The 27023-nt window shown below is 42.7% G+C and overlaps 1 protein-coding gene across 13 annotated transcripts in view; it reads right to left on the reverse strand.

The window, feature by feature from the left end:
- Positions 1–27023, reverse strand: part of tns1b (tensin 1b) — a 190921-nt gene that overhangs the window by 6540 nt on the left and 157358 nt on the right. For 10 of the 13 annotated variants that reach the window (XM_039600127.1, XM_031757381.2, XM_031757382.2 and 7 more), the window contains 9 exons: positions 13625–15112; positions 8385–8572; positions 8148–8286; positions 6078–6173; positions 5223–5406; positions 4059–5101; positions 3515–3601; positions 1406–1534; positions 1080–1172 (listed from right to left, as the gene is read on the reverse strand). In XM_039600127.1, coding sequence (XP_039456061.1) covers positions 1080–1172; positions 1406–1534; positions 3515–3601; positions 4059–5101; positions 5223–5406; positions 6078–6173; positions 8148–8286; positions 8385–8572; positions 13625–15112 — 3447 coding nt within the window. The remainder of the gene's footprint in view (positions 1–1079; positions 1173–1405; positions 1535–3514; positions 3602–4058; positions 5102–5222; positions 5407–6077; positions 6174–8147; positions 8287–8384; positions 8573–13624; positions 15113–27023) is intronic. The other 3 variants (XM_031757388.2, XM_039600131.1, XM_039600126.1) reach the window with 2 other exon arrangements.

Genomic DNA, 27023 nt, shown 5'->3' on the forward strand with positions numbered 1-27023 from the left:
TATACATGACCTGTAGCTGGTTAATTGTTTAACAGAATTGCTGCCATTATGGAGACCCATATTAAAATGATAAATAAAGAGGTAAATGTATGTGCAGGTACTCCTCCCTGAGCATTTTGAGCATTCTGAAGCATGAGCTTTTGACTCTTATAGTGACTTTTTCTTGTAGGTTTTCTACAATAGATAAGCCCCATCTACCTGCTGTTCAAACCTTCTGTTTCCATTGGGCAGCCAATCTGATGAAAGCTAACTTAAAGGGAGGCGAAGGGAGTTAAAAGGCTTCTTTTAGAGAGTGTATGAACTGAGGGGCTGCATCATGGCCAAGGATTACTGAAAACTACTCTATTAGTGTCAAAGACTAAAAATTTAGATTTTAAATTAATCACAATGGATCCCTCGTTAACTAAATCTGTAGCACGCCTGACTTCTTACACAATGACAGCTGAATCTTTTAATTGGAGTTATTAATAGTAGTTAGTTTTTGTTTAATGGTGGAGGATTATGGATAAAATTCACGAGCTCTGAAAGAGGGATTCAAAGGACTCAGGTTTAATTGTTGGATTTATTCAATAAAAGGTTCTTGAACCCCAGCATTCATTGTTGGCTGTAATGTCACACTGAAGTAAATCATTTTTTTTTGACAGGTGATGACAGGAAAAACAAGTTTTGTGCTTGTGTTAGTTGAAATTAAAGAAATACAAGCAAAAACTCCACTAAATAATAAGAGTGATAAAGTGAGTTACAAGCTGAAGGCAAGAGTGGAAGAGAAGAAATGAGGAGCGCGAAGGCAAAAGTTCACAGAAGTTGGCCTGCCCCTTTAGTGCATGCAGACACACACACACACACAGCCGTGTAGTGTAATTAGTAGGGAGAACACGAGTGAGATCACGTCACTCAGTACTATAATTACAGCAGGATTAGATGTTTTCAAACTTGGAAAGGGGCTCAGATCTTCAACAGACACACAAAAGAGAGAAAGCGCTTGTGCTTGACTTTTCCTTCAGACTCGTTATGTCACTGCTAAGCTGTTAGTGTATGTTTTAGAAATGAAAGACGGCAGCATGACTGCTTCCACTAACCAAAGTAAGGCTCGTTGGGGCAGCCTTTCAGCTTCACTCCTTTAGGGCTGCTCTCGATCAGGAAATGCCTCACCAACTCATTGGTGATGTCACCTGCAACAAAAGAGAAGTCGAGCAGTGCGTGAGTCTAGGCGGGTAATACACCAGCTGAACCACATTCAGACATCGCCTCATATCGTTGGTATTAAGGTGCTAACATTCATGCTGCCTCCACCAAAACAAGAAGAGCTGCACTAAACACAGGAGTAGTGTGTGTACTGAATATTTGGCACATTTGTAACTGCTTTGATGTAGCTATTCATACTGCCCACCGTCCTGCCCCCTACCTTTCTTGTTCGGATGCACAGTGGGTGGAGGAGACGCCACCTTCATGGCTAGGCCATAAGCTCCTTTGAAGGAGTGACTGTCCCGGATAACAAAGGCTCCAGGCTCCCTGTCCTTCAGCAGGCTGATGGCTGGAACACAGAGAACAGTGAGTTACTTTAGAACATCAGGAATCTGGGAGGTGATACAATAGCTGACATGAAAAGCCACAGTTGCAGCAGGGCTGCTGAGTCGGTTTATGGACCAACTTGGATGGATGGATGGTTCCAACACTCACCTCAAGATAAATTAAGATCTTTTAACATCTACTGACTGTTAATCTGGCATCGTCAACAAGCCACATTTCATTTGTGCCTTCCTCAACAACCAAAACTTGAATGTAAAAACTCCTCAGCCGTCCGTTTCTGATAGCATGCTGTTGCTAGCAGCCCACAGAACGACTCGCTGTGCCTCATTATGGCCTTACAGATGAAATAGCAGAGTCGCTCTTTACTTTTGCTGGGTTCAGACGACACAACAAAGATGTAAAGCAGCACCAATCCAAAGATTTGGGCTATAATGGATAAGAGAGGCCATTAACTGCTGCCATCTATCAGTAAAAGCTAGTAGTCTTGGGTACAGTGTAATGCATGAAGTGAGTCATCGGCCAAAGGACAAGCAGTCCAGATCTGTCCTCTTAGTATGATCTACTGTTTGTTTAAATTCTTGTCTTTAGTTGTAATTCTCTGGCACCTCCTTCCTGATGATATCAAATAGGGGCAAAAGGCAGCAAAGCCAGATCTGGTCTATGTTTATGTAGAAATGTATGTATCCTGGCCAAAGTCAGCAAGAATCTTTGAGTCTACAGTCACCTGATACCACATGGTGACCATCTTAAAGGCCTAATTGTCATACAGAACTAAATGAACCTGGCATTAGTTTTGTTATTTATCTGTTACATGCACTTTCCTCTGTGTTATGCCAATAAGTTGTAACAAAGCTCAGTATTAGATTACATTGTCAATGTGCAGGCCACTGGCAGGTTGTTGTTAAAACATGGAGAAACTGCATACTACAGTATACAAACCACATGTTACACAATTATGGTTAGAAGCTTTATTTGTTAAAATAAGTACTTAACAAAAAGAAATGCATTCGAGGGAAAGAAAAACTGGACAATATGTCCACAATGAAAAACCTCTTTATATTCCACCAGCTAAATTTAGGTGATGGAATTTGGAGGTCGGAAAAGTCATTAAAGAATGAAGGTAAGCCAAGGAAAAAGGTGGCATCAAGTCAAAAGTAAAGCATGAGTAAGAGTAGGATGAAATGAGTCCTGACCCTTTGTTTAAAAAAAAAAAAAAAAGCTGCTGCTGGTCTGCATTTTATTAGAACTACAACTTCTAACATGACACTTTGCTTCAGACACTCCATTGTTCACAGAGAGGAGCCTTAGAACTTTTACTTCACTGTTTAGTTCAATGCCCAGGCCTGTCCACATGTGACAGTTTAAGGAAGGAAGATGGATGAGATGAGCAACACATGCAGATGTTCCCTAATTCTCTGCATATGGTGTGGCTTTCTTTCTGGGAGTGCACTGCACTAAGTATAAACTCTCCGTGTGTCTGATGTCATCGCAGTTGAGCATGTGCTTATGTTTAACATGATATAATCCATTACAGGGCAGTCACTAGCCGCTGACCTCACAGCTAAAACACACGAGGACAGAAATGTTTTGTGTATGGTGCTACATGCATCATCAGTATTGTGCATATGTGTACGTGCATTTATCAAAAGTGATGATGTTGCCGGGTCCAGTGGCTTACATCACTGACATTCAGAACAATAACTTGAGTTTCAACAAAGACTCCTTTTAGTCCAACTCAAAGGATTCAGAGTAATACTCAATTAAACCATGCAGCCCAAGTCATTTCTATAATATGCTCTCTATGTTCACCACAATAACGTTTGCAAAAATACTGCACACAACACACCTGATATGTTACGCTGCTAATGATGACAGCTGCTTCTGTTCCTTAATGTTTGTCTGAATGTTTGAAAGTATGACGTAAATCCACCCACTTGGATCTATATTTGATTAATATAATAAATTAAGTCTTTTGGCCTCCTACCTTGCTCTCTGGAAATGTCAGGTTTGTACCAGAACTTGGATGTGTCTTGAACAAACTTGACGTTCAGCCTGCTGTCGGGGCTTCCGTCTGGAACAAAAATCCAAAGATGTAACAGGAAATCACAAAAATATATCCTCTTTTCCTTGACTGTGAACTGGATCGGCCGAGGTATAAAACAGATGTCACCCCAAACACTCGAAACTCCTCATTTAAAAAAAACAAACAAAGAATCATTAGCATTAATGCTGATTTGATTCTGTTTTTGAAGCCCTGACTTCACCATAGTGGTGCTTTGAAACTGTACTAATTGGCTAACTCTAGAGTTAGCTAGCTAGCTTGCCAGCAAGATCATGCAAGCAAGCAAATCCATAGTTTACTGAGATATTACAGCGGATGCTAATTTTACACTGTTGACAGTTGTTCAGTTTAAATCAGGTAGGTCATTTTCATTTTTTTGGTCAGAGTCTGGAAAATTTTCCATCGCACTTTTATATACAGTGTATGGAATGGGCCCCTTAAGAATCCATAAATTGTATTTACTTACCAGGCATATTGAACCTTGAAAAGTCAGAAAGGGTGTGGAAGTAGCTTGGATTGCCTCCTCCACTCATTGTGGACACCATCTTCCCGTTCATCGTGCCATAGGATAGCGCTCCGTTTGGTCTATCGCCGCTTGACATGCGCCTCTTTTCTGGAAGCTGGGGCTGGAATCCAGGGGCTGGACTGCCCTGCCTGAACCCTAAACCCATCCCCATCATCCCTCCATCTTGGTAGCCTGCAGGTGAGATGGGGAACGAGGGAGTCGGTGGTCCCTGGTAGCCCGAAGAACTGCTCTGTCGTGACAGGTTCCCGTGTCGTTCATCTGGTGTCGTGTAACCACTGTGCATGGGGTGACGGTCTAAACTGGGGCTTCTCTGGGACATTTGAGAAATGGAGGGGTGACGGCCCAACACCGGACTCCCTTGAGCGTGTGTGATCGATGGCTGTCGGCTGAGCACAGGGCTGCTCTGAATAGGCTGACCGAGGGACGGCTGTCTGCTGAGGACTGGGCTCTGCTGAGGCCCTGGCCCCATAGCAGCCTGTCTGCTGAGGACTGGACTGCTCTGCGCTCCCTGAGACGGACAATGACCGAGGACGGGACTGCCGCTGAGACCCGACACGCCCATTTCAAAGCCATTAGTTGGTGATGTCTGCTGGCTCATGACGGGAACTTCCTGATTACTACTGGGGCGCTGTTGGAGGACGGGATTGTTGGTAGAGCCAATGATGTTGGTCTGGATCTGTGTACTGGGGCTTCCATGGCCGAGTGTGGTCTGAACTGGTTCTGAACTGGGTGGGCTGGGCTCTGAGGATGCATAGCTTGCTAACAAGGTGCTGGGACCCAGGTAGGGTGGTGTGGGTGTTGCAGTGCCAAGGTAGGAGGAGGTTGGAGAGCTAGAATCCAGGTAGGATGAAGTGGGGGTATTCAGGGCTTGATATGATGGAGTAGGAGTGGGGTAGGCACTCTCTGTAGGCTGGGAGCGGAACCCGGAATCAGTAGTGGGATGGGACGGAGTGCTAACGCTGCTCTCTGCTACAGGGTGATCGCTGAAAGAGAAGCAAGAGAAGTAAATAAGCATGCGTAATAATGCAGTATAGCTTCTCAAGGAGGAGTACAAGTACTCAAGGAGGAAGCTGAACATGACTTTATAAGACAGGCCCATCTTACCCCTGTGAGCTCTGTATGGGACTGCTACTGGACAAAGGTGGGTTCAGTGTGTGGGTGGCGGTGGGACTTGGACTTCTCTGCTTGGTTGTAGCGTCTCCCAGCGGAGTAAGGCTTCTATGTGATGTGCATGGCTCTCCTCCTGCCACTGCTGACTTGGCGACAGACTCCACATAGCTTCTTGGTGCTGCATATGAAAAAGATGCCTAAATAAATAAAAGCTCTATACTGGGTTTCTGATGTTCCAGGGTGTGGTGCCTCATTGTTGTCCATAAGGGTGATAAAATGCAAGCAGTAACACTAAAGTGGTACTTAAGTAATAGTGTATGCTCTGTTCGGAGTGGTCTGAACTTTGATGGCAACTAAAAATGGGAATGGCTTTACCGAACAGGACACATGGACGGAAAAAGACTAAATATGTTGAGAAAAATGGGGTGGAGAGGGTTAAAGTCAATGATGATATGTGGCATTATACTGGCGCTCTTACCTTCCTCACCCTCACTGCTTTCATCATCTGTGAAGCATCATTGGGATAAACCAAAGAACAAAATGTTGTAAAAAAAAACAAAACGAGATGTTGCATCAAGGGGGTTGGAAACTTTAGTGTTTGGTGTTTTTAGGGAAAGAAATATTACCAGCAGTTAAATGTTGTCTTGTCATTCTTAATCAGACTCCTTTTATTTCTGTTTCTCAGCTAATCTGAACTAAAATGTATGCTTATAATGATCTTCAGTTGTATTTATCTGACGTCATAAGAAAGGAGTGGCAACTTGACTCTCATTTATCGATTACCAAAGGTGTTTGCGTCACCAGATTGAGCACAAAAAATTGAAATCTAGAAAATTGGTTGCAACCAACCTGAGCCTGTTTGATTGAGGAGGATTTCTGCTGGGTTGTGGGGCTTCAAACCCAGGGCTGACAGTGGAGTCTTGGCAAGACCAGGAGGGGAGCGACCTGAAGAGATACCAGACATTTATCACCGTGCACCATGGTACATTACAGACCTCTTGACAGCTGCTACCTGCTCACACAGTTTAACACTAACTCATCACTGGTTTTAGAAAATTCTGAGGGAATCTAATTAACTTAATTTAACATTAAGAGGTTTAAACATTAACAGGTGAAAAGCTGTCAAGACACAGTATTGCATTTCCATCAATTAGCACACACGAGTGCAGTGTTTAGAAGGATGTGCCCATGCCTCATGCTCTGATGGAGGGGCAAAACATGCATGTGACCAGTAATGGGGTAAAACACGAGCTTAGACAGTCTCTGCTGTACTGACACTGGAGGGAAAGATAAGAAGAGGAATATGTTACTTCTGAGGTTTTAGCCATTAGACCTGTGTTACTCTAACAACAAATATGTAATACTCCTGTTGATTCTTTCCAAAACATTACCTATCTTACATCTGTTTTTTTGCAATGCCCACTTCTCTTTTTTCCCCTCCAGCGCAAATTAAAATAATAATACGCGGCAGAAAAAAAACTCAGGACAAGACACTCTAGCTGGGTAAGACTGACAGGGGAAGGGAGGCAATGCAGTGAAATAAGGCAGCAACATGACCCCAAACACGAATGATAACAACCACACTGAGAGCAGCAGCTCTAGAGAGTATAAAAGTTCATGATAATGGCTGTGCTGTGTGTGTGTGTGTGTGTGTGTGTGTGTGTGTGTGTGTTTGTGTTTGAGTCTGCATGTCCTAATCTGCAGAGTTTTAACTGAAAGTGCTGCTCTCGTGTGGTTCTCATGCCAAAGCAGTGCAGGACTGTAGTACATGACGGGTAATGGGGGCGAGGGGGTCGTTATGGCTGACGTTGTGGGACAGTGGAACTCCGGTAGACCCGTGCATCCTCCACTTACCAAAGAATCCTAATCAATTCTTTGTACTTGAGACCCTGATGCGTCACCTTTAATCAGTGGTTTTGGTGTGTGTGTGTCTTTAGAGCAAGGGAGGGACAGGTGATTTGAAGACACACTATTCAGAAAACAGCTTGGTGGGAAATAAGTCCGATGTCACGTGCGCTCATCATTTAGCCAACCATGCGCTTTCAGCAGGTTTTGCAAAGGACTTGCAAAACTGTTCTCAGTTAACTGGTAACCAGTTAACTCCAGTTTGTGCACAGCTGGAGAAAAAAAAGGTTTTCTGGCCCACGTTCATGTTTTTAAACCCAGTTCAACTATTTTTTTTCTCCCTGTTTCGCAAACATTTAGGTTTGCTTTGTCCAAAAAATGTGCAGCTCCATGTGACTGAGAACGCAGTGTCCCCTAGTTTAAGTGGAAGGAAATATCTTCTGCCACAAAATAGGTGTTAAAAATACAGTGTCTGCATTTTATAGGAGTGCCCAAAGGGGAGATACGCAAGAGAACTGGATGAGGTAATTGGCAGAGCTGGCTAAGAAACTGTTATGTAATGCATGACCTTTTTTGTGGGGTGTATGAGAGACTAAGAGGGGGTAGATGGATGTATGTGGATATGCGTCCGAAACTTTGTATTATATGCTGGTTTGTCTACATAGTTCTTGTCAAAAACTCTGTTGTCCAAGTCACAAACTCATTTGTCAACACTAATAAAGCTTATTCTGTTTTATTATCTTTTTTACTCTAACTGGAGAGCATACTTTGCTAAACAAACCTCGTGTTCTACTGAATTCAATTTGAAACTGTTGGTGGGGAAGATAAACCGATCAAGTGTTAACTGAGGTCATAGACTGAGTGCTAAGTTGGGTTATCCTCTCACAGAATTCTATATGTTCATTTTGCGACCAGGAGAGTCGCCCTCTGTTGGCCATCAGAAAGAATGCAGGTTCAGTGCTGGATTGAAAAAGGCTAAAAATAATAATTTGTTAAATTCCAGGATATAAATCTTGAAAAAGTAATTACACCTGAGCTCCACAGTGCCCTCTATCAGCCAGAGGGGGGACTTACATAGGTTGAAGTAAGGGGTTTGCGGCGAGACGGGGAAGGCAGGGGTTTGGGGAAACACCTCACCACCAACTGTGGGTGTAGGACTGATGTGACCTCCTTCCAGCTCCTCAAAGGCCTCTCGATAGCTGTGCATATTTTTCTGGAGTAGGAAAGAGATGAGATGGGAAGAAAAACAGAAACTGTCATCGCTGTTCGAGAGAAAATGTGAAAAGTTGTTCTAAAATGTGCGTTTTCTACCTCCTTTGGCCGTCCACCGGGGTTCATCGCTATGGCGTTGACAAACTCTGGTGAAACACACCGAATAGGAGAGCGAAGTGGGACATCAGGAGACGTACTGTCATCTGGTCCGTTCTGGCCTTCGCTGGTGATGCGGCGGCGGGGAGCAGCTGTGGGCTCATCCAAGGATGACGCACGGGCCTGGACACCTAAGAAAGGCAAGTGAGTGTTACAACTTGGCAAAAGCTTGCTGCTTCTCTTTTATCTGCCTTCACTCCATCACTTCCATCACCGCCAATGGATGTTAATGGTTGTCAGCTATCGCTGGTGCTCAATGCACAGGCCACGGTGTGCGTTTTGCAGACAATCAAACCAGGCAAAGCATTGGCAGGAGCCCATGGTCCTTTCAAATTTAACATGCACACACAAAAAAAGTTAAGAATGGATTAGCTGCTCATCAGAAGAAGCAGCCTGAAGGTCAACAGCATTATTCAGAAGAAACCCATCCACACCATGTTGGAAATGTGGCACACAGAATGATACTCCCGTCTTCTATGCAACAATTCTTTAATACTGGGACAAAATGTTCTGTCACAAACTCTTTGATGTGCTGGTGCAAACTGAATGTTTTGGCTGAACTTCAGAGCAGCCAATAAGCTGATTTTTCCTAATCTCATTTGAACTGAGAGGCAGAGAGAAAGCCAGCAGCATAAAACAAACGGGATTGGAGTAAAGAGGCTTTGTTATGCTAATATTCAGCAGCATTGACTCAAAGGATTGAGGTAGCAATACCTGAAATGCTGGCCAAAGCAGAAAAAGCCAGTGTGAAAGATTAGCACTGGCTGCCCAGTGCTTTGAAACTAGATGGAAGTTAATGGGAGGAAGTAAAAAAAAAAAAAAAAAAAAGGAAAAAACATTAAGAAACAAAGAGGGGAGCAGGCGGATTATAAATTCTGTGGTGGTGCTTGTTCTCAGGCGGCTGTTTACACTTTTTAACAGGTATCTTGTTTCAAATTCTGTCACCAACTCTTCTCCTGCTTCTACCTTTATGTTTATTTATGTCTCTAATTCAGACATAAATGAGATGATGCCTTGTACAGATGGAATATCCTTACAGGGAGCTGCTGGCAGATCATCTTCTGCTCTGGAGATCAGGTGTAAGCTAACCAGAACCCAGAACCTGCAGCAGGTGTACAACAGGTTAAAAAAGAGACTCTGGATTCTGTGCGCTCAAAAAGCTGCAACAGAAAATAATGACTGTATATATACAGCATATAGAATTCCTTAATTATTATAAGAAAGCACACACCACCCTGCTGCAGATTCTGTGGGAAACGCTGGTGTAACCGAGCGCTTCTCTCATCTGAACACTGGCAGATGTTTGTGTGGACATCTTGAAAGCCTGACTGTTGTGGAAACCTAAAAATACTGATTTCCCCTTCACTCGGCTTCACTTTGAAGTGAGACAAAAAAGACTTGGCCAAATATTTTAGGAGAAAAGTTGGAGATAGCGGCTATAAAAATGTAGCAGTCAGACAGTCGGGATTAAAGTTATCACTCACTGCTTTTACCAAAACCCAAGGTGTTAAAAAGAATTTCCTATGAGTTATCACCAAAACTGAATAGAACTTTCCAAATGCATGTGTTTCATTTTCCTGTTATTAATTTATGTATCTAAGTCATGCATCAATTTTAAAAGGCAGAAATCGGTGCCGGCGTAGGTGGAATGCCTCAGATATTTCAGCACTGGCCAAAATCTTCATCCAGACAGCTTTAAAAGTATGCAGTCTACACCCCCAGAACAGAAACACATCATCGCACTGAGCCTGGAAACTGACAACCAGATGTACCCATGATACACTGCTCTACAGCGGAGCACTGTCAAACACCATGCTGTTGCCTTAGCGACAGCTAATAGTTTCCAGCTGGGGCTGCTGGTAATCCCTTGAACTGATTTTTTTTTTCTCTCATCTCCTATTTCTGAGCTTTTGAAAGTCCAACTATATCATGGCATTGATTCTAAAAACATAAACTTGATCGGTGATCCTGTGGCGTGCTTTTTTCTTTTCTTTTAAAGTGAAAAACGCCATTCCCATATGTGCACACCTGCAACTAAGAAAGGGCATTTAAGGCCAGACTGAGCAGACTGTATTACTGGGAAACTGTTCAGATCAATAAGAGAACTAAGCTGTCTTAATGATCTGCATTTTGACATTTGCGTGAATAGTTCTGGGAGTTTTTTGTATATAAATGTCATGGCTGTAAATATGATCTCAGAGATTATTCGACTTCAATCCTAGATCATTTTAACATTTAACTGTGACGCAGTGTTGCATCACTGCAAAGGATATTACTGTCTGTGGTGGAGAGGCCAGACTGACCCCTTACACAGAACAATCCTGTCTGCATTGTGGTCACTAGTTCTCAGGGGACATATAGCACTTTAGTGATGTTTCCAACTAGGACTGTGGTCCCTCTTTTACATTCAGTGTCTTTTGTCTGGCTTTGTAAATCTTGAAAGTAGCACAAGAGAAAAAACGCAGCCTTGAATGAGCCCAGTGTATCCTGGCCTTGGTATTGTTTCCCAAGTTTGGCAAAACGGATCTTGTGACATGCACTCTCCTGGCAAGGGACAGAGCCTCCTTTGTGCTTCCCCTGTGTCGTTCTTGTGAAACTTTAACATTATCCAATTGAGGGTTTTTTTCCCCTTCTTTTTACGCCACAGTTGGGGCAATTCCCTAACCTTGAAGAAGAAAACGGCTCAGCAGCTCAGAACAAACATAGATGAAGGGTGAACGTGTACGAAGAAAGGAATCAGTGGTTAGTTTGATGATGATGCTCCTCAAACCCGATGATGACAGAGAAACGTATAAAAGGGAGGAAGTGGAATAAAAAGACAAAATGAGCAGATGGGGGCAGTCTAGTATTAAACAAGAAAAATGGTTAAAAATGCAAACCAAAGCCCACATCAGTCAAAGGCAAAGCAGATACAGACTCGGTTTGAAGCAACACTTGCAAAAAAAAGAAGAAGAAGGGATCTCCTTTTCTTTCTCTTTTTTTTTGTTTTTTTTTTTGAAGTGTTCCTTCAGACAGGATGGGAGAACCAACCCGAGAGGGAGTGAGAACGGCGGTGCTCAGACTGAGAAGAGGTCATGCTGGGGATGACACTTTGGACACGAGCCGAGTACTCTGGGTAAACAGATGAATGATGAAAGAAAGAAGAATGATGAGGAAACTGAAAAAAGGAAATGGGGGATGAGGGGTCTGATAAGAACAGCAGAACGAGGAGATAACAGACATTTTCTGTTCGTATAAAAGATGCTTTTTCCTGAAAGCAAGAGTGAATCACATACAGACACATAAAAAAAAACCCCAGAGGTTACACAATGGTGCCTTCACAGTCCCCAAACAAATTACATAAGTTTATTTTTGTATTAAAGAAAGTCAAAGGTATTTTTAACTCCTGATGTTACAAGTACAAAAACTAGCATTTTGTGCTCCTTAATGTAAAAAGTGTTCTACATTTAAATGGCAGCAGAATGAAGTATTGTTGATTCTGGAAAGCCTCGTGTATGCTATCTGAGGTCATGGCTATCACACTTCGTCATGTTGACTTTGTTCCATTTCTTGCCATTCTGCAGGATGTCTCCCAAGCTTATCTAGGGATAGTCAACCTGCTGGACTGGAGAGAACACTTCCTGTTTGAGCCTGAGTGATGGGGACTGATGATGTGACATGCAGGAAATGAGATAAAGGCTGAACAGTGTTTTCCAAGAGAGATGTGTATACAGTACACAGATGATGGCATCAACTCTACACATCACTACATTATTGTACATTTGCTGCCAATTATGAACTAAATGTACAGTGACGGTCATGTGAATGAGTTTCTATAGGACTCCTTGATGTCCTGTAAAAAAAAAAAACCCAAAAAAACTAACTACAGCCCGTGATTAAGTAGTATCTAGACCCACCTTTAGCAGCAATAAGTTTAAGTAATTATTTACTGTGTGAGTTTATTAGTCTCACACTTCATTGTGGAGGAATGCTATGCTTTAGTTCATTGACGTTTGCAGGCATTTATTCTTGCACAGCCCTCCGCAGCCCTCCGCAAAAAATGTGGTCAAAATCTCATGAGTAAGTTGAAGCATTTCTATCAGGCATTTCTGAAAGTTGTAACACAGAGGTTTGGCCTGCCTTGGATCTGAGCAACTCTGAGTGAGCAAATGCAAATGTGCCAGGCCTCAAGGACAATGGGTGGTTTGCACAACAAAAGCTGTAGGAGAAACAAGCTGACGACCTGTGAAAATCTCAGCAGGGGTGCTTAACACCTCGGGACTTGCACCAGAAAATAAAAAAGCCAGTAATTCTAGGGGGTATTGGGTTTAGGGAAGTTACGCAAATTTGCGCAGGATAGTAAACCTAGTGTTAAGGTCCCACTACAGAATTTCAATCAAGATGCCAAGGTCCTGTGGGTGCAAAACAAGCCAAAGTCATCCGCCCTCCCCCACTGTGCTTCATAAATGGTATGAAGCTTTTGTTGGTTTTTGCTCGACATGCTGCCGTGCATCATGGTCAAACATCCGCCCAAAGGACATTGTGCTAGAAGTCTTCTTGTTTGTTTAGATGCAACTTTTGTAAAATCACGGCATGCCGTGATGTTCTACCCTCTAATTTCCTATGGAAGCAGTAAGGGTGTATTTATTTAGGACTGCAAAGTGTCCTGTGAAAACTTTTCACATGACCGTAACGGGGGGGGTAGTCTGAGAGTTTGGCCTAGTCAGTTCTGTGCCAGTCCTCATGGTAGAAATTTGGACAATTTTGTAGAAAGACACAACGTCAGGTGCTGAACTCTTTGCTGGGCTCTGTTAGCTGTTTATAAAACACTAGTTAAAGAGCTTTATGACGTAGAAAATAAAGTGAGGCTCTTTAGACAGAAAGCTCATCATATTTTTTACTTTCAAAGACATCCACAGTTTGCTAAACTGGAACGAGTATAAACTTCACAGACTGTGCCACTTCAAGCTTTCAATTTATTTTTTGTTGAATGTCAAATTGACTACTTCATGGTTATCGTGGCTGAACAAAAATAGTAAGTACATTGATTTTAAAGTTGTTGTTTTTTAACATGCCAGAAAGAATACAGAAACCTGTCAGATCATATACAATAAATACCTTTGAAGATACAACGTGCAGCATTATAATAAATTTTAAAATCTATACATATATAAAGGTCAGCGTAAAATAAACTGTGATCTTACCAGCCACTCTTTGGGCAACCAGACCTTCAACGTTGAAGACCTCATCGGGCTCACTGTCTCTTGGCTGGGGTGATGCCGAAGAAGCACTAGGGCTTCTCTGGGGTTCAGAGGCCTCTGCAGACTGGGGCAACGTTGTTGGTGGGTAAGTGTTGACTGTCTTGTTCTGGCCACTTACAGTGGGGGGGGCTTGTGAGGAAATACTTGTTGCAGCTGTTCCAGAGGTGTAGCTCAGAGATCGTTGGACAGGTGCAGGTTCTGATGTACTAGGCTTGACAGGTGGTGATGAGTGGCTGGACACGGGGCCTGAAAAGTGGGTGTGAATGGTGGAATCAGGCAGGCAGGAGGGCCTGGTTTGGTTCTGAGAAAAGGATGGCTGTGTGGTCACAACAGTAGTGTTTTCCCGCAATGGAGCACTTTGGGACTTTGTCACCAGCGAACGGCCTGGCTCCAGGTCCAACATGAGGAGATTGAGAGTTTCAATTGATTGCTCAATCTCTTGTTGCGAGGCGCTGTGGCGATGAGGGAACTGTGGCAGGCTGTGGTGGCTGGGCATGGTTGCAATAGTGGGAGGCGGACTAAAAGTGAGGCCTTCAGTTACTGGCTCTTCTGGCACTCCGAACCGCTGCCAAACATTGAGACCGCGCTGGACGGCATCCCTGCTACTAGTGGTGCGAGTGGGAGCTTGTGGCATTGACTTTGACTCTGCACCAAAAGACTGAGAGCGGTACAGACTGCCATTCTGAGTAGGCATGTAACTACCAGAGAATGGGGTAGAATCACTGTGGGGCAACGTGACAGACTTGCCAGATATGCCAAGCTGTGGTTGGACGGTTTCCAGAGGCTTTTCTGGGACGTTGCGCTCCAGATATGGCACATGGTCCTGACCATTGATAATGGACTCAGACTGATAGTAGAGATCAGCTGGTGTAGCCCGCCCATCTGTGGAAGAGAACGTCCCAAGGCTGTCAACACTGTTGCCCTCTTGACTGGTAGGAAGCTCATCATCTAGAATGTCGGTCTCACGGTCAATGTTACCATGCCCATTAACGTGGACCTGTGCGGGCACCAGGTGAAGCATCCCTCCAACAGCGGATGCCGGAGTGGATAGGTAGGCCTGTCTGTGCATGGGCCCCTCCAAGCCACTCAGTAGCTGCTCTAGCTCCTTTTTCTCTTGCGGACTGATGGACTGTTGGGCAGGTGGAGCGTGTTGATGGACCGAGGGTAACTCCTCACCCACAGGAATGTGTGTCTGGTTCACTGTGGAAGCCGGAGGGGCTGCTGTTGCTTCATCAGTTCGGTCGGTTTTGATAGAGGCAGTAGAGTTTCCTGAGTCACTGCTCACAGACAAGGCATGGTCAACCGCAGGTAAAGCATGTTCAATAGCAGAGGGTGGAAGGCCGTTCGATGTGACTGCTCCATCAACAGATTCTTTTTTGCGAACTTTGGCGTAGAGGCTGCCATCCAGGGGTCCTTGGGTATGAATGACTTCTAAAAACAAAAGTATGGAAAAGCATCATTAGAATCACATTAAGCCAAATACAACTATTAAAGATGCCTACATTTTCCACAAACCTTCAATTTTCTGTTACCCAAGTATTTTTAGAGCCACAGCAATTTAACAATTACAGAAATAAATGTGCAATCTTCTAAATATAAACACATGGGATTCATCAAGACATTAAGAAAAAAAACTGTGAGGAACTATCAGAGAGATGCTGGATATCAAGAGGTTCTGTGGGTATAGCCAAAGCAGCTGCAGTAAAATTAAACACTGGCTCATGTCCACCTATTCTACCAGCTTTAGGAAATGAGCCGGGTCTGTGGCATGTGCTGTGGAAAAAACGATGAAATCACGAGGGCCTGCCTTGCACTTTCTCAAGCCAATTGCATTAAATGTGTCACCTGAGAAATGCTGGCATATCAGCAGATGAACTGGTGGTTGACTTGTTGTTTTATGATCCCCAAAACCACAAACATGATGGGCTGATATAAAATAAATAGATCTCTATACACGGCAGATGTAACCTGCTGAGTTGTTTCTGCATAAGCCAAGATTGAACTACTGCTGCAAACAAGCACAAACGCATGCGCGCACACACATACTCGCACAGTATATTGTACATCCACACTCAGCCACAAGTGTAATGAAGAGGACGTAGGGTGCCCTAATCAGAAAATTTTAGTCATCACTGGAAAAATCTGCCTCACTGAGTAAGGAAGTCCTGCAGGCTTTTTCTGGCCTGTGCAACTGAAAGCAAAACAACAAAAAAAAGGCTGAAAACACACGTGTATTTATACACGAGCTTACATGCTCGCTTTTTCCCCTCTCTCATCCAGCCAACTCAGTAGCCCAATGCCAACTGAATTAGCAACATTTTCATGTGATCCATAACAGGAATCCAATCTTCAAGAATGTAATGCCAACAAAAATCACAACCGACATCCTGCACACCATTTATCGGCAGCTAAACACACTTCAGGAGAGTAAAGAGAAAAACGGTACCTTCTCAAACAATTCCTCTTCCACTGTCTATGAAAGTTCCTCATTCATAACGCATGAATCGGCACGCCCTGATAACAAAATCAGATTTTACAGCTGGAAAAGGAGCTGCACAAAGACGCTGTCTGTATCTCGGTACCTTATAGATATCTCCATCTCAGCTTCAGTGAATACGGGGCTCTGTAATGGAGCTCAGTGGGCGTACACAAGCCGAGTACTGCAAGGTCTCCTTGACTGGCCAGAGGCAACTTGCCAAGGGAATGGCACACTGTCACGCTGCTGTTGGAAACAAATCTGGTGGCTCCTGGTCACAAAAACATAGGTTTTCTCCTACTAAGCCACTAACGAGTTCGGTAGATTTTTGGGGCACATGCAGAGAGAAAGACGTTATGGTAACCACTGTTATAGTGTTTCTGATATGGCCCGCTGCAGATTTACGGCATTTGGAGGCTTATATTTGACGTATACAGTAGCAGCAGTTAAGTCAACCCACTGTATGAATACTCAAAGCTGTTGTCATAGTTACCATGCACAGTACATACCAATTAGAATAAGTGTTCAGACTTCTGGTGGTTGTTATTCTGAATTATTCCATTAAGTCTCTACTGAAAAGTTCACTGGTAAAACGGGACACTCCAAATCAAGTCATCATGACACATTTATGTAGCCCATGAAACTACTTGGGTATCAACCTATTTCCACTGACATGAGCGCGCGCACACACACACACACACACACACACACGCACTTTTAATGCATCAGTCATACCGATAAACATAGACATAAGTCATGAAAGAAGAGCCCTCCTCACTTTCTCCATTTCAGTGCCTTTATAATCACCTGCCCTGTAGCCAAATGTGACGCCAGCACAGCTAATTTGACATCCTCCCTGCTTCAGCTACAGCACTTTAACAAGCTACCTCAAAGTTAAGTCACAGCCTTGTCAAAGGAAACGGCGGAAAGACCTTAGCAGGAGGTGGTTCCCCTACCTGTGTGATCAGAGGATGAGAGTACAGTCCCAAACTAAGCTGGGAAAAGCCCTGCAGAGTAGCCCCCGGGGTGGGACGTGAAGGATTACAGCAGGAGTTGGGGGAGTTGGTTTTGGCTACTGTTCCTGCTCCTCCTCTCTCTCCTGAATAGCTCGCTGTCTGGGTGGAGAGCGGCTGCTGCTCTTGCTGGCTGCTCTGTGGCGCGCACTGGTCTAAAGGCTGCTCGTGCTATGTGTGCGCATGTGGGAGGTCTATCACAACAGACTGTCTGACGGTTTATGTGAGAGGTGGAGGGTAAGGGGCCACTGAATTCCACTGCATAGAGTTTGATCAAATGACATCAGTCCCTTTAGGTTAGACTCTCTGAAATGTATGGCTTGTTATGAGTTATGGGCATTTATTTTCTAATATATAATATATGACACTTGTCCATGCCAATTAATGTTATAAATAGAAGAGACAAGCTGAATAACATATATAAACATCCAGTAATATACGTAGAAATAAGCCATCTTCATGCACATCCCTCAGTCCATCAGTGTTGAAAACACTCGTGTAATGGAAAGAGCTACATCGTCCAACAGTCGTTTAACAAGCACTCAAAGCTAGCAAGCAGGGAGTAAACTCCACCCTGGTGCAGGCAGATGGAGAAAACAGAAAAGCTTAGTGGGTAAAAACAAAAAAACCCAGAAGAGCAAATGCTGATCTGATTTATGTAGTTACTGTCCTGCTAAAACAACAGATAAAGAGTGAAGCAGATGAGTCACAGTAGCTGTTTGTTATATCTTCTAACCCCAGCATGGGAAAAGTATGTGGTGCAATTCATATCACCTAGCCATTTGTATTTATTAGCATGCTGGACAACCACTATTATTCCACAACATAATCCAGAATAATGGACAAAAACCACATGCGTCACTATGACTGAAAATAAAAACGTTATAAAAACTATATATCCACATTTAAGGGCTATTCAGTGGAAGCTGGACTACTTTGAGTGGCAGATTGTCACCAGTTCCCATCTTCTTTCAGTCTTCCTTCCTCATATCCTTCCTTCTGGTCTGTTCTTTGAGTAATGTTGATGATTGTACTGATTGCAATGACTCCAGCTGTTCCACTGTCACATCCAGTAAAAGCCCAGCATAGTCATCCCTCTTTAATTAGCTTGTGTCGTCACTTTAGACACGACGTGACTGATCGGCAGTATTTGTACTACAGGAAATCTAATCTGTCACTTTACACTTGTGAGACTTTTCTTAGCGGAGCAGGACTATTTATGTTGAGGCTGCTTCTGTGTGTGCTGCTATGTCTGCTGTTTTCTTTTGGTTGAAATGAACCAATGTGAGCCTCTACAAATAACCTTTGACAGGGTTCCTTCATTTGCTAAGAAAGGGCATGTGTACGTATGACACTCCACACTGTGTGTGTCCACGCTGGTGTGTTTTTACATACTCCCTAGGAGGTAAATACTTGCTCAGTGATCCCAAGCACGGTACTCTGAGGAGAATATCTGCAATCCAGACCTCGTAGCTTTAACTAATTATAACGCAGCAGGAGAGACTGGACCAAGTGTTACCAGTGTGGAATGACCAATTAGACTACATCCGCTCCATTAGTGACAAGACTGAGTGTGACAAACACTTCATCATGTAATGCTTTAGAAAAAAGCAGGGGCCAGACAACCAGACCAAACAAAACAAAAACACCATCACCAAGAGATACAGTTGAGTCTATGATGTATAGTATTGTGCAAATGTCTTGAGCCTCTCCTCTTTTCTTCATGTTTTGCTTCCAAGGAGCGAGACATTCTTGCAATTTTTTAAATGATCTTGAGTAATAGTTGTCCAGGATTTTTGAAGATCTTTCAGTTTTTCTTTGGAGATTGTTCCCATTTTTGTAGTTGAATATATGAAAAATGCTGAAAAGATAACACAGTTTGAAGGGTATAAAATTTTATGTTTGCACCGACAAGGTAATTCAGGAAGAGCCAAAATTATGGTACATCTCGGGATGATGTGCAGTGTGTCTGTAAGAAATCTAAAGCAGATGAACAGTATCTGAAAATTGTGTTTCTAAGAAATAGGCTAATCCATTGATGCCTCATCAGAAATGGTCTCAGTGGAAAGGTGGCTGTGAAGAAGCCATTCTTAAAGAAGGGAAACAGGAAGAAAACAGCCTTGGCAACAGTTTCATCTTTCAGAATGACAATGATTCCAAACACATTGCCAATGCAGTAAAAGCATTCCTGGATTGGAAGGCACACAGCAAAACACTATCAGTTATGGACTGGCCTCCCCAGATCTCAAAATTATTGAAGCAATTTGAGATCAAAAGATGGCCAACATAAAAAAAAAAGAGCTCTAAATGTCCTTCAAGAAGCCTTGAGAAGAATTCCTGAAGACTACTCAAAGAAAATACAAGAAAGCTGTCTAAGAGAGTTCAGGTTGACTAGAAGAATTGACTTTCACCCCCGTTAGAACTGTACAAAATCTGTTTTTGCCTTAGATACAGTATTCCCATGTATGTTTGCACATTTCAGTACATTGCTTCATCTTTTTCTCCACTTTCTTCTGATAAGAAATGAGCTCAAGATTTTTTACAGTACCGTATAAAAACAGATAAATGGATAAAGGAAACTGAGAAGACTTGTAGCTAGAAAGTGGTGCCAGATATTTTGAGGTTCTGTGGGCCAGATGGTGCAACTGTGTGACCTCCTAATCTCTGAACTCTGAGCTATGACCCTTGTGGCAGTAGACCCTCCATCTTACAGCATGTTTCTCCTCAAGCTTACAAGTATAAACATACATGTGGCCGTCCTGAGAGGAAAAAAGTGTGTGTGGGCGCTGCTGCCTAAACCAGTCAGGATGGGGGAGTCCATGTTTTCTGACCCTAAAGGTTGCATTAATAAAAAGCGATGACGAATCGATTTGACAGTATATAAGTATAGCCTGGTGCCATTTTTGGTCAAAGTTAATGGCTTAACTATTGATTTGGCAACAAAGTCCCCTTTTATTGTATGACTGGGCTCAAGGACACAGATTAAAGTAATACTGCGGTCTCGTAAATGATCTACGCTCAAGAGGATTTTAGATGTCCTAGGGTGGATTAATTGGACTTGTGAAGACTAAAAAGAGTCAGTACAAGTTAATATAGCTGACATGGGACAGAAACAAAACAGCATAGAAGAAATATTATTATTATTATTATTATTATTATCATGAAGAGACTGGATGCACATGTAAGCACAGTTTGGCTAATAACAACACTCACAGTGGCCAATCAAATGTAAGTACAGGAACTTGTTCTTGCTAAATGAACACTTGCCTTGCAGCTCATTAAATATACATTAAAGATCACTGTGAATCAATCTGCGTAAGTGCAGATTCTCTGAGTTGGAGAAACAAAGGGCACGGTAATGGATGGTCTTTTAGAGTAGTCAGGAAAAACCTATCGATCACCTCAGACTGGCAAACACCGTCCTGATTACAGGTAGTAATGTTTGTATTCCAAAAATAAACTATAAAGATAAACAAAAAGTACATTAGCATCAAAAAATATTCCTCTTATCTAACCCTATCCAGGTGTGCGGTAACTTGTAGCCAATGTTGGTCACACATAGTAACTATATTTAGCACAAATACTACTAAAAACAAACCCAAAGGCACAGCCACAACCTACGCACGCCACAAGCTATAAATCAGCCCAACAGCTCATCCTCGCAGAGCATTGTTTCATCCTGGATGAGGCCGTGTCTCAGGAAAAGTCATCAACGGTCGTTAGCAGCAGGGCTGCAAAAGGAAAAATCTTGAGGGCCAAATGAGGAGAGCGTCTGATGAGCTGGCTGCAGCTATCTTACTCCAGAGGTGAAGAGAAGCTTTGATGAGCTAACTCTTCATACCCATGGTCTGGACTTACTACAAAGACAGAACCGCAATATTTGCCTTAAAGCCTTGATAGTTTATGCAGATCTTCCTCAAAGTGTCTCTTGTAGGCTCTTGTTTTAGTCAACATCCCCATAAATGCTTCAGACAGAGACCGGTCTTGCTCCTAACTGATACTTCCTGCTATTAGAGCTGTGTCAATAAGATGTTACATTGGGTTAAACTCTCTCAAGTACGTTCAGCCAAAAAAAAAAAACCTCAGTTTATTGTGATGTATAATTTTCCAGTGTCCCAAGTGACTGCTGTTGCTCTTTACTTTTTAAGACATGAGACAAGAAGAGAAAAAGCAGGGCACCTAAATTTAAAAAAAAATTACCATAAAATCATGACCTTTTTTATTTTGGTGGTATTTCTGTAGCATACTACCCAGTAAAAATACCAGTTTTCAATTTTTTTCACAGATTTTGATTTACAAATAACCCTGTAATTACAATCATAATCCATTATATTGGCCTCCACGTTGTGTCACTAGCCACTTCTCTGCATCTGTCCAGGATGGCAGAAGTAGTTACCGCTATTCAGAGGCGCCTCCAGAATTTTTTTCATAGGGGTGGCCAAAATTATCTCGGTGGGACAACAGGAAATTGTGAGGGACGTACAAATTGTATATGCAGGAATAAATAATAAGTTCATGTTTCAACTCATTATAAGGTGTCCTCCTCTGTCTTGTGCTCATGTTTATTAAAATTATTACCAACATAGGACAGTCTTGTAAAGTGCCCTCCACCCCCACCGGCGCCCCGATGCCGCCCCGATGCCATTCCTATCCGTGCCAGTCGGCAACCTACACAACCATTCTTTAGTGCAGCAGCAACAAAGCCACAGTCCCTCACTGGCTCCTTCCCTTTCTGGCTTTGTTTTGGTAAAAACACATAAATCTGAGCTACTGCTATCAGGGACTGAATCTAGACAGTGATTGTGCCAAGATCTGCCCCTCAGGAATCCTAAACTATTGATAGCACTCAGATGAGAAGAGTGGAAGTTCCTTGATGTTAATATAACACTTTTTTCCCCCAGCAAAGTGAAGAATATTGTGTTCTGACAAAGACCAGGAAAAGTCTGTGAATAGACTTGTCTTTAGGCATCAAATAATAAGGCAGAGGAGAGGCCAATTAATCCCAGTGGAACTGAAATGAAAGTGAGATCTCCTGTGCTTTTACACCTCTATGGCTCAAAAGAAGAGAAAAGCATGACCCACAGGAGAGTGTGATAGGCAAGTAATGCAGTAAATAAGAAGGTGGCATCCAAGATGAAAACATTTTGTGCTGCTCTGCCTATTTTCTCCTGATCTGGATTAAAAGAAAGGTTTACTTTGAGATGAACATAGAGCCATTGTGAATGTGCAGCAGGTATTCCATCACCTATGTCAGGTCTGAATGGGCATTCGACGTTCACTGGGGAACGAGGGGAGTCTTCTAGACACAAGGTTATGTATAGGTTAGCTATTTCAAATGTGACATCCACAAGAGACCAAGATGTCCAAGATGAGAGTGTTACTGTGTGTCCATTTACAGTGCAAAGACCTCAACAGCAGATAAAAGACAGATACAAAGAGGGCCCTATGAGAAGAGTCTATGGAAAGTGATCATGATTAATTATGTCCTGACCCTTCTGTGGCACTTTTAGCCAGATCAGCTGTGTAAAGATGGGAATGGAGAGAGAGCAGGAGTGTCCGGCCCACAGCTGGACTAAATCTGTGTCCATACGGACTAACAAACCAGTCATTCATTCCCACACATTATGGAAAACCAGCATTCACTCTCTCAGGATAACCATAGAGTACATAAGCTGAAGTATTCCTATGGGGATTCAGCGTGCACTTGACTTATAAGTCAAGTGCACATACTCCATTCTAAAAATCTTAACCAAACCCTAAGTTCACGATGCTTTCTCTGTCACCTAGCAGACGTCCCTGTCCCTGTGCCCCTGTAGTGTCCAAACTGGGACACTCTACAACACAAGGCACTTGTTCTCTCTTTGTGTGCCGTGCAGTCTTAACTAGAGAGGCCTTTATTTTTCTGTCTTGGCTGTTACGCAATAGGAGCTGTGCAAAGTTTGGAGTCAAAGCAGCCTAATCCGCCCAAAGCCTTGGACCAGACTGAGGGATTGATAGCATGGAAGCCTGTTGCCAACACAAAAGGCCAGAGATTTGACCTCTGCACAGCTTGATACTGTCTCTGTGCTTCAAATGAGATCACATTTTTTATGGAGGAAGTTGGATTTTATTTATTTATTTTGCATCAGGGAAACGGTCATTAGAGTGGCTAAAAAGTGGCAGATAAACAGGTGTTCAGGCCAAGTGATATGAGAAGAGGTGGACAGCTGCTGTTGAGACCAGTCGCATTTAGGGCACTTTACAAAGATGTGTACACATTAGTCTCATTTCCATTTAGTTATAATACAATTCATCTGGAAAAACCTGGCTTCCATAAGAACATCTGCAGGAAAGAAAACTTGGGAATCCAACCCGGTGGAAATATGGGCCACAATGTTAGAAAGTATCTAAGGCTGCTGAAGGACCAAGGACCAGAACTGTTCAAGGATTAATAAAGGGGTAATTATTAAGATTTCAGCAATATGACGTGTGATTCCAAAGAATAAAAAAGCAAGAAAAATTGTGATGCTAATATTTGAGTATTTGAATTAAAGGGACAATTGATCATTTTAGTGTGAATTATCCAGTTCTGCAGATATCTGGTTTAAATATATGGTGTACTCTTAATGTGCAGTGGAACTAAACGGCAATTTACGTCATCAAAGTGACAAGAAATGAACTTAAAACAAATTTAGTCACCAGAAAACATCCAATTTGTCAAAAAAAAAAAAAAAATCCACAGATTCACTTAGAAACTACTTTTTTTCTGCTGACTACACCTGTCAACCTTTACACTTTGTCGGAGGAACCGTGTGCCAGCCTGTGACTAGAGGCTTTTTAGCCAGACATTAATGGTGTCCCCCTGTGCGGGGCAGTGCTGGTAGCTTGCTGTATGATTCTTTTGGTAGCTGGATGTACATGACATCCAAAAAAGTTGACAAAAGTTTCTTTTTTACATTTCAAGGGACAGCAGACAAAACTACCAGCAATCTCTCTAAAACTGGACAATTCAGAACAAAATATTCTAGACGGATAAACGGCACTGTAGGATGGAAAGGAGGGGGGAAATTGTTCATTTGTTTTGGCGATGAAATGTCCCTTTAATATTTAGGTATTTCTTTGAGCTGAGAGAAACTGAAAAAATAGATGCGACTGGAATTTGAAGTGTCCTGTTCTATTTTCTGATTTATCCACAAAACAAAAGAAGAAACTGCATTCTTTTAGAACAAGTAATGGCTGCATGTCACTGTCTGGGCTAATTTACTGCTCACCTGGCCAACACACCATTTGAATCCCAGTCATCCGTATGAGCCCAAACATAGTCTCATAGCAGTGATATCATGCTGTTGCATCAACTTCCATTTCCACCAGACTTATGTAACTCTCCCAATCCCACCCCGCCCCAGTCTGTGGCTCACAAATACAGACTTAACTATAAAGCCCTCTCTATTGCTATAAGAAGTTACTAACAAATCGTCTGTGCCCACAGGGCAGGCACGATCCACCTCTGCTGGACTCCGAGCTGTTGGTCCGGGAACACAGGTCTCTCCCTGTGACTAATGTGCATGGGATCAAGGAGGAAGCATTAACCTCCAGCAGAGAAAGTACAAAGTACACAGGGAAATGCTTATTTGGGCACTGGATAAAGTGCAACTTTACAGCATCAGAAAAACACGCTTCTGCAGACAAATCAAGGACACTTGAGTCCTCTTGTTTCTAGAATTTGTTATAGTGTCTCAGAGCCTCCAGGCAAAACATGTAGTGTCACCCTTCATCTTGAGACATTATTGCAGTCATACAGTTTTGCTGAGATGTGGGAATGCTACAATGTAACTGACCAGAGAGGAATGAGAAAATCTGTTTCAAGGATGCTCATCACCCCCTCTTAAGTTCCATGATGATTTCTCCCAGTAGGAATCATTCATAAATTCCATAAATGGAGAGCCAAAAAACACACAACTTTCTATTGTTGCGGAATAAAAACATTTGTAAAACATTAAACATCAAAACATTAGTTTCCTTGTGAAGCTGAAGAACTAAGAAACATTAACAAATAGGTCACATGGTCAAGTGTTTGGATAATATATAACCTGAGGGCAATAAGTATCGTCAGGAACTGTGAAAATCAAATCTCTGATTCCCTTCAAATTTCCACATTACTCACATGTGAGAGACGTCAAACTGCTGAATTAGTAACAACGTTTCACTCTGGAGTCACCCGAAGAGCAAACTGCACACAGGTTCACGGCTGAACTCTTCAACAGCTATCAACGCTTGAAAAAAGGCGTCACGGTGAAGGGAAATCGAAGAAGCACCGGACACAAATTCACTGTGTAACTCTTAGAAAGTCTCTCTGCTGAGCAGCAGCGTGCACAAACCCACACTGACATTCTCTGTCACTCCTCCTCCTGTGAATGTGTGCACAAAAGAGCTTCACAGTTGAGCTGAAGAGTCCTGCCCTTAACTCCTCCAACTCCTCGGAGGACACGGGGAGAGAGAAAGTGAAGACTAAAAGGGCCAAAGTTTGGACCAAATGACTGAACTGCGGTTCACAAGCCTACTGGAATATATGCAAAACGGTTTTCTGAGGCAAACCCTAATCACACTGGAATCCCTCTGTTTAACTTTTCATCCAACACTTCACTTAATAAACTGTTTTTTAACGGTCTCGTAAAAAATCTCTCTCTTCAGCCTCATGCAGTTTTTACTCTAGATACATCTCTCACGATTTCTTTTTCTCCTTATCACTCATCTCTCCCTCCTTCTCTTTCCGGTTATTTCAGAAATGTAGCAGGGTTGGCCAACTGAGGAGACGAGTACTTCAGAGTAAACAAAAAATACAAAATGTCCGTCACACCGCAAAGGACTCTCAGTACAAAAATAAATAAACAATACAATCCACCCTTCACTGAAGCTGAGAGTTCAGGCTGTGCTGTACATCGGCTCCTCACACAGATTCCTGAAGTAACGAGACAGTTGCAGAGCAACAAGCTCGCAAAGAATTCGAGCAATGAGGAAAAATCAAAAAAAGTAAAGTATCAAGTCTCCCTGGGTTGGACAATACTCATGATATGGTAGCCAGACAGCTAATGAATGAGCTAATGATTCATTGTGGAGCAGCTAAAAAAAAGTCACTTCTGACATGCACAGTCTCCAGTCTACCGGTTTACTTAATACTGCTTTGTGTAAGGATAATGCTGTTTGTGGCTGTTGTAGGTTGCTCTGTTTGACTTCACTGACTATATTTTACCTAATCGTGAACACCGGGATGCATCCGAAGACACCCACACAAACAAAGCTGTGGCTGAGAGCTCATGATGACCTGAATGAAGGGGTCAAAGTCTAAGATTAAAAGTTTTTCTCATCTTTTTCTTGGATCTCAGCAATGCCTGAGAGTAGATAAACCCCAGTGTGGTCACAGCAGCTCCACCCATCTGCTGTTAAAACCTTCTGTTTTGCAAGGAACAGCCAATCGAAAGGAAGCTGGCTCAATGGAATGTGCCGTCCAAAGGAGAGGAGTTTAAATGGCTTGCTGTAGACCAAAGAAAAACTGAGGGTGCATTTGAATTATTCAAAGTCACTTTAGCAAGTTCCAGGAATAAAATATGGGGCTGTAAATGAGAATAATTCAAGAAATATAACCAGGAGACTCAGAACTTATCCCACCATGACTGAAATTTGATTGGCACATTCACATTGGCACTGAACCACTGAAAGAAGGCAAAATGTACCTTAGTTATTGACATGCATGCTGTCCAAACTCATCATCCGATGAGAGACTGCCTTTCTAATATTTGACCATACTTTTTTAACTAGGCTATGTAGCAACACAAACTGTGTCCTTTCCAAACTCTCATTTACCACACACCTCTAT

The sequence above is a fragment of the Oreochromis aureus genome, linkage group 16 (genome assembly GCF_013358895.1).
Source record: "Oreochromis aureus strain Israel breed Guangdong linkage group 16, ZZ_aureus, whole genome shotgun sequence".
In the NCBI taxonomy this organism is placed as follows: domain Eukaryota; kingdom Metazoa; phylum Chordata; class Actinopteri; order Cichliformes; family Cichlidae; genus Oreochromis; species Oreochromis aureus.